General features: G+C 37.0%; 1 protein-coding gene and 1 long non-coding RNA gene across 2 annotated transcripts in view; both read left to right on the forward strand.

The window, feature by feature from the left end:
• The window catches only part of LOC136255179 (collagen alpha-1(XXIII) chain-like), a 176,133-nt gene extending 173,722 nt beyond the window's left edge, over positions 1-2,411 (forward strand). Inside the window, exon 4 of the mRNA XM_066047900.1 lies at positions 2,080-2,411. Within this exon, the coding sequence (XP_065903972.1) occupies positions 2,080-2,411 (332 nt within the window). The remainder of the gene's footprint in view (positions 1-2,079) is intronic.
• A 2,878-nt stretch (positions 2,412-5,289) lies between these two features.
• LOC136256010 (uncharacterized) lies at positions 5,290-6,093 on the forward strand. Its single transcript, XR_010701276.1, has 2 exons — positions 5,290-5,807; positions 5,863-6,093. It is a non-coding gene; the product is annotated as an uncharacterized lncRNA (long non-coding RNA).
• The last annotated feature ends 2,837 nt before the right edge of the window (positions 6,094-8,930 follow it).

The following is an 8,930-nucleotide window of genomic DNA, read 5'->3' on the forward strand; positions in this document are numbered from 1 at the left end:
GAGAGTGAAACAAAAATCAACCTAATAACAGATTTCCTTAAGACAAGTAAAGGACATCATCACAATTACAATCAGCCAATTATTATTTCCTTCTTCATTCCTAAGAATCCAAAGCTCATTCAAGTGTATAGAAAATTGATCGACACTCTTATGCTTGTGGACAAGGTGTGCTGAACTCAAGTTTACTAAGGCAGGATGATGCAAAACTTGGAGTTAAATAGTGAACAATCATTTAATGAAGCACTAGAGACCAACAATTTAGGAGCAGGGAAAGTATTATCCTTGAAGTATCGTGGCAATAAATATTTTTTGTTAATGCTTCAGCGTATGTAACTATGGATTTGTAATAATTATGGATAACCAAGCTAATGTGTTGATGTCATATTATTTCCTTGAATAAAGATAGCTAATGTGATACTAGAACATGAAATAGTTTCCAGAAATAAACCCACAGCCTTTTCATTTTACCCAGCTATAAAAGGAACCATCTTGCATCAGTTTGCAACTGGTTTGGCAGTCACTGTCATAACCAGTGGAAACGGGTACAAACACTAGGGATGTTGGATTGATTCATTTGGTTGTTAGTGTGGCAGGGGCGGATACGGGGGGGTCAAAGGGGGCTCTTAACCCCCCTCCAAAAATTTTTAGCATACCAAGATCGAGATACTCTAATAGAGCAGTCACTCTAATAAAGCAGTCACAGTATTAGAACAGTGTGTAGTGAGCTATTTAAGGATTTTTATGTACTTTATCAGCTATAAATGTGTGGTTGGTGAGGTGGGCAGCTATTGTCAGCTGGCTGTGACCTTTTTTTTTTTTTGGTCTCACCTTATCAAACCAGAGACAGTGTAGTGCCTCGGTTCATTTTTAACCCCCCTTTCTATAAGTCTAGATCCGCCCCTGGTGTGGTGCTGTCTGTGGTCAGTATTGCACTCCTGTTTGGGATGACCTGGTTCTTCCAATCGGCACTGAATCTATTACAACAACAGGTGGAAAATGACATGGAAGTAGTGTTGAGTTTACAGGAGAAACTCACTGTGAGTATCATGTTTTGTATTAATGTTGAGCCTAGAAGAACTCAGCTATTATTGTATGGTAGGAATATACACCCTGTACAGTAGCTAGCCATCAAAAAACCATCCTATAGAACTATCTTACATGATAAAAACCACCTTGACTGAATACTTTTAAAACAAGGTTAAATATTGAATTTTTCAAAAATCACCTATTGGGTTTAAAATCTGAAATTCCACAATAAAAAGTGACTTGGGGAACATAATAGACTTCATATAAAATTTGAATGATCAGGTATGTTTGAAGTGCTGTATTAAGTTGTTGTATGCAACGAGTGTGTGCAACGTATTATGTTGTTATATAGTGATGGCTGCATGACTCATTAATGTAAGACATAATCAAACAAATATTTTGCAATGAGAGTCGATTTACCAATGGATGATTAAAATCAACATGATTATTAACAATAAATGCTTAGCTAAAGGTTGAAATAGACTTTGGGACATCTGTAGCTGGTTAATATGACTATCTTACAAAGAAACAAATGCATCCTTGGGTCATTACTATCAAAAAATTCAGTTATTTGAATTGCAGGTAAATCAACCTAAATAATTGGCTCATTTTTGTATCTATTTGAATTTAAAGTGTGCCTTTATCATAACTATTCTACATGTAACCTAAAAATTAATTATTGAAGTAGCATAGGGATCTAGTGATAGTTAAACATGAAATACAAAATTAATTACAGTATTGGAAACAAATAGGCTTAGTATGTAGATACTTTGATGTTGAACAGAATACAACGTATGCCAATGTAGAGATTTCCTATGTTGTAATGTCACAATTCATATGTTTGTTGTAACATTACTATGACTTTTCCCTACTTACTTGTATTTTTAATTACACTAGGCACATGGATAGCTATGTGCATAAGTAGATGTCATAAGTCTTAAATTGGTGTCAACACCGCTAAAGTTAAAGGCTTTACAAGGAGACAGTTAGTACCAGAACTAGAGTCACAATGCACGTGTCCTCCAGGAGAACCCTGACCTCCAGGAGGTCCAGGACCTCCAGGAGAATCAGGGCCACAGGGGCCTCCTGGAGATAAAGAAGTTGGATCCAGACGACTTCCAGGAAATAATGGAGCTACTGGACCAGTAGGAGCTCCAGGGAGTAATGGAGACCCAGGATATTCTAGGAATAATGGAGCTGCTGGACCAGTAGGACCTCCAGGGAGTGAGGGACTTCCAGGGCCACAGGGGTTTCCTGGACTCCAAGGATCTCCTGGAAATGATGGAAATCCCAGGCCAGCAGGTGTTGCAGGGAGTGAAGGGCCAGTTGGACCACAAGGGCCTATTGGAGAGGATAACGTAAATTGTCTATTTAGCCATTGTTAGGACTGACACCTGTATAGTCAGGTAACTGTATATAAACAACATCATCTTTGTAAGCTGGCATCAGCGGCATGGCTACAGGGGAGCCTCTGTTGCTTTTTAACACTTGTAACTATAGCATACAGTCAGAAATAATAAACTTACTAGCCCTTATATTATGATACAGTTACCAGAGCACCTATTAGCTGAACATAAGAAATGATTGTTTTATTAGAGTAGTGATTATATTAATAGTCAAAACATCCCTAAATCATCATTTCCCTTATAGCTACCATCATCTCTTGTTTCCTACTTTTTATCGCTGGAACCATACATCATTGTTAAATTAATAAATTTTATTGCACTAGTTTAGTTTTATTGCTAGAGTATTGTTAGCTATGAAATACTTGTGTGGCTGTGCATGATTACTGAAGCCAGCACAAAAGGTTATTGCGCACATATACATAGCTACAGGTCTAGGGATGTGGCGATTTTGCCAGAATAATTTCTGGCATAATAGGTATGTGTGGGAATCAGACATTATGCTAACATTTTGAGGTGATTTATAAAGCTTTCACAGTAGGAAAATCTGCAGATTGCACAATTCCGTTAAAAAATCGATATACTCTAATAGAGCAGTCAGAAACTCTAATAGAGCAGTCACCGAATATTATTTACAGTTCATATTGAAATGAAATACTCTAATACAGTAACCAGCTAAAGAATTCAAGACTATTTGGAGCTTAAACATCAAGGAAAATGGTCTGATACAGCAATAAACTGGCGTTATTAGGTATAACTTTGGGAATAATGGACAATTCTCAAAAGCATAATAGGTGATTTTTTGAGCACTGCTCAAAAGTATAATGCTCAATTTTTGGAGCATAATAGCCTCATGCCTATACAGGACTTATAATAGGAAATTTTAAGTTTCAGGACAAATTCCTATCAAACTTCCAGTTGGTCAAACAAACATGTTAGTAGTTTGTTGAACAAACATGTAGTTACGTAGCTGGAACACCAATGCACTGTTTAGACACACGAATACACTGCTTTTTACCTGTTGTATGGCTAACTTCACGTTTTAACTACACGCTTCTGACTCCCTGTATTTATTAAGCCTACTCACAGGTCCCTAGTGGGATAGCATTCACAAAACAGAAAGTAGTCTGAGTGTTGTTTTGTTGCATCCATAAAACTGCTGTATAGCTGATTTTATGGAGTTTCAGTACAGCAGGGGGATTGACATTGGTATATTCACGGTCCTTACCAGGGGTGGATCTAGGATTTATGAAAGGGGGGGGCTAACTCAAGGTACTAATCTCTTGGGTAGAGGTGTGCAAAGCACACTTCCCAGCATGTGAAGCATGCTGGAACTAGGGGGGTCTGGGGGCATGCCCCCCCAGGAAAATTTTGAAAAATAGATGCTAAAATACTGCAATTTGGAGACATTTTCACATAAAATTCATAATATTTTCTGCCTGTAGATATTTTATATACTGCCTTTAGATTATAGGTATGGCTCTCTGAAGCATTTTGTTAATGGAAAAGTTTGGGTAGGTACAGACAACCAAGTACATGATGCACCCCTCTCACAATTGCACAACACTGAACAGGTGCATGTTAGAATAATAATGTTGAAAGTGGAAAATTTTGAAATTTGAACAATACAAGATTGAATCTGAGAGCATTTTCACTGAAAATTGTGTACTTGAATTAAGTATTACCATACATATTAACTACACAAGTAGATGAATGAAACCTTTTAAACAGACCAATGCACTTCATTGTATGTATGGGTGCAGGAAAAATTCCATAACAGAGCCAACTACATGTTTCCAGTGAATGTTCTATTAGAGTAGTTAGCTGACTGCTCTATTAGATTATCTCGATCTTGTACACTCCAATGCTGATCCGGGTCCTTGTTGCATAAATTTTAGCATAAATCCACTGATAATACTATGGAAAGATGTTTATAAGGTGGTTTTATGAGTATTTGTATTATTAGTGATCATATAATTATGCTAAGACAAAATTTCATTGTAATCCTCAGCATATTGATCAAGTAAATCCTAAATATGAAGGGGGGGGGGGCTTCAGCCCCCAAAGCCCCCTCCCCCCCCCCCCCCCCCCTGGATCCGCCCCTGCTTACCTTGGGTTGCAAGAATGCATCTCCTATCAACCAATTGCAACTGGTAGTTATTGTCAAACAGTCGTGCACAGCTCAGACAGTAGGCTTCCCCTTATACAGTACTTTGAGAGGACATGATGTCCTACCAAATCCATTTACGTTGGAAAATGGCCAATTTGTCTAGCACTGTGAAAAAGGTGGGATATAATATGGTATTTCCAGTGGCTTATTGAATACAAATAAGCCTTAATATAAACCCTGTATTATACTCATGTTATAGTTTAGTATAATGCATACTATACTATTACATATATGGTTTCAGTTTATTTACCACATTACCTGAAATATCTTATATCTAGTATAATGCCCACACTATACCATCACATATATGGTTTCAGTATGTTTAACACATTAACTAAAGCCTTACATGAGATTGTTAGTATAATACAGGTTATACCAAGCTTTTTTGTATTCAATAAGCCACTGGAAATACCATCTTATATCCCTCTTTTTTCACAGTGTAGATGGGCAATTTGTCAGGCATTTGTCCATTGTCTGACTGTTATCTACTGTTGTAATTGTAAGGCATTTTCATGCTATTGTTATTGTAGAGTTTCAAAAATTAAATTATAGTTATTAATTGTTAACAATAAGTCAACTCATAAAGTTGTTGTTATTGTTGTGTACTATTGCTGTTTGTTACTGTTGTTTTTATTCTGTATTATACCCAAGGGCCATGGCATGCAAGAATTAGTTTGTAAAATGTGTAATCTCTAATAAGCAGTGGCGTAGCCAAACCCGGGCAAGCCAGGGCATTGCCCGGGCATCAGACTTCTTTGCCCCACCATCAGCTCCTAGAGTAATTATAAAGACGTGGGCTGGATAGCTCGAGATTTTGCTAAAGTTACTTAACTAGTCACTGTACAAGAATAAGTATAGCACAACTTATACAACACTCACCGTGCCATTTTCGCCGATGGTTTCCTTCTTTTTGGCTAAACAGAGATGGGGTTATCCAAGGGATTTTCCCTACGAGTAACTTGATTGTGCACAAATAGAGGAGGCAATAAATAGAAGCAAGATCACGTGATTACTAAAAACCGCGCAGCATTGTGGCAAGGGGTGAAGGACAAAGAATTGGTTTCACTATAGTGGGCTGGACGGTTTACATTTGGATTAAGTGATCACGGTAGCTATCGGTGTGGTCAAAACTCGGGAGGCAAAGCAGTCTAGATGTATTTGTGAAATTAGCACCCATCTATCCGTGTGGATACTGCTCAGTTCAAACGGTATGGAGTACTTGTTCAGTCAGCAATTCTTTTCTTTTTGTTTCTACTTCTCTAGGCTAACAACTGTAGTGGCAGAGCATAGTCATCACGTGATAGAGCGCCTCGTGCTTTAATTGAAGAATCTTTGTAGTCTGGTATTAAGACACATGTAGCTAGATGTATGTAATATGTTAGAAGGCCAGTAGCTAGCTAGGCGTCTATTAGGTTGATATTAGTTATCTTGCATACAGTAGTGTAGGATGATACATAATGCATTTTTAAAATGTTATATTGATGTCCATATGAAGATGGGCATGTGTACGTGTGAATTGGCTTGCCCACCCATTGCCCAGGCATGGCGAAAAGTCTGGCTACGCCACTGCTAATAAGTAGTGCTAATTATACTGCAGTGTTAATGGGAAAATTCCTCATTAAACTCTGCTCTGCATAGCTTCAGATTCTTAAGCTGCAGGTACATATATGTACATACACTTTCAGAGATAGTCCGGTAGACTACAGTGTAAGTGGCTTTTTTGGCTGAACCTTGCAATATGGTCTATAGTTTATTTTATGCCACAAAATGTTTCTCCATACTATGGACTACTCAAAACCACCTGCTGGACCTCTGTCAGCATTGGGATATTAACTCAGGAAATTCTAGTATTTTGATCATTCCATGCTAAATCATCAAAGAAATAAAAATAATGTTAACCCACTCTTTTTAAATTTCTTCACAATTGGCACACAGACAGTGTGAGTCAAAGTCATACACCAAGTTTCATCTGATTCCTTTGATCACACTCCATGTTATGCCAGTTTGCTTCACTGGTATTTTACTGCATTTGTGATTGCACAATATATACTTCTAATATTCAACTATACATTGAAACCTGTCCAACTGGATCACTGTATAATAAGGTCACCTGATTTAAACTGACCATTGTGACAGTCTCCTAATTGTGTAATTTGTGTACACAGTGACTTTATCACGTTTAATGCAGCCACCTCCTTAATAAGGCAGGCCTGGCAGAGGTGACCAGAATAAACAAGTTCACTACTACCTTTATGCTCAGTGATTAAGTAAATTTATACTAGTTAAATTAATGTAATCTCATTAACTAAATGGTTTTAGATACAAGTAAATTGTCTAAGTTCTGTTTTCAATATCAGCTTGACTTTCTGCTTTGACCCGAATAGAGCACATGTAAAGTAGTAAATGATGGGATCCATGCCAGAATAGCCAAGCTGCAGACAGAATAGTCAAACTGTGAAGTAAATCATCAAGAAATTGCTCCAATAATTAAAATTTCAGCTAGACCAATACTTTTTACTTTTAGTTTATGGCTAACTCTGAATGATACAGTTGTAGTACCACTTCACCCTTTGCACAGCTTGACTGTTATGGATTTGTTGTAACCAAACACTGTCCCTGTCTACTACTGCATTTCCTAGAACATCAACTGTATATGTATGTACATGTGCACATTCAGCATGCACTATTATGAATTATTTGTAAAACCAAATTTGTACTGCATATATATGTGTGTGTATATGGCAGGCTGTTGCTGACCACAATATATGCTGTTGATAAATGCCGATAGAGGAAATCATTAGTGGAGCAAATAGGTGGCAGCAGGAAAGACTTTTAAGTCTAATTTTGTTTATGCAATATAATGCGATGGATGCTCTTAAAGGCTGGATTTGTGTCTTCCACACATAATTCCCAATTGTATGAATAACTTTGTTTCTGAATTTTTTTTTCCTCCAATGTTCTACGTTATGGCTCACAGTTGACAATTTCAATAACGTATTTCAAATCTAAATTAAGTTATGAATCATTAAAGCGGTAAAATTTGGTGTGTGGAAGACCCTTCTTGCAAATTTGGTCACAAAATGGCTGGTACATTGAGCACTTTTATATCATTGAAAGTTCTCTCTTACATGCCAAACTGTAAAGTTAACAAAATGCTCATGCAAGAGAAGTAGCTTGTAAGTGTAGGAGAATAGCACATCTTATAAAGAATTTGATTTGATGGCTATTTCAGTGAAAATAACAAAAGGTACAGACAGAAGTGATAGCAGAAGTGAGTGAGCACAGACATAACTTCAGTACAAAGGGCATGTCATGATCTATTTACTGTACATAAAAAATATTGATTAAGAGGTAGCACACAGTCATACATACGTGTGTGTGTATCCTATAAAATATAGCTAGAGGTCCTCACAACTCTATTCTGAACACCTTAAGACTCCACTATACTGTTCTTATTGGAAAGTTGTCCTGATCTCAGCAGCTTCAGAATAGTATTGTGAGAGCTTCTAGCTATATAAAATATGGCTAGAAGCTCTCACAATATTATTCTGAGACCCCACTGTACTGTTTCTACTGGAAGGTTGTCCTGATCTCAGAGGCTTAATTGCATGTGTGTTTTATACAAATGGGACCTTAGACAAAATAATATTCCGGTCATCACGGTGTCAACATTTCAGGGTATATACGGGGTACAAGAGGCAGCTACTGTACTGCATAGATACGACATATATGATGCCCCAAATAAGGCATAATTTCCATTATTTCTTGAAAATAAGCTAAGTGAGCTAGATGATAGTGGAACAGGTGTGAAGAATCTAAACGCCAGGCAGTTATAAGCATATAGATGAAGAACACACATATGCCATTCACTGTATAGTGAGTGCTTTGTGACATACTCCACAAGTATATAGCAAGTACTAGATATTGAGCAAGTACTAGATATTGAGCATACATTTGATAATCTACATACATGTACATTAACTTCTTTATGTATAAAACTCAAATTCTATCTTTAGCACCAATGTTATGAAACATATTGTAATACTGCACCTGATAAATTGTTTGCACTTCATGGACTTTAGCTGGAGAAAGGGTGTATTAACTGAGCTTTTCCACACCAGCAAAACCAAAAATAAAGAGGCAAATCATTATCACCGAGACACTTATTCTATCATAATGATTTAGAAGTATTCAACACAAAAAATCCAGAATTAAATTTTCTACCAGAAAACTGTGTTTGTTCTCTCAAGTCTAAAAATAGTGGTAACCATTATAGTACGGCTTAAGCTGAAACAAACATTCTTTAAAATAAGCAAACTAAAGAAAGTCAA

Source organism: Dysidea avara, chromosome 5 (assembly GCF_963678975.1).
Source record: "Dysidea avara chromosome 5, odDysAvar1.4, whole genome shotgun sequence".
Classification (NCBI taxonomy): domain Eukaryota; kingdom Metazoa; phylum Porifera; class Demospongiae; order Dictyoceratida; family Dysideidae; genus Dysidea; species Dysidea avara.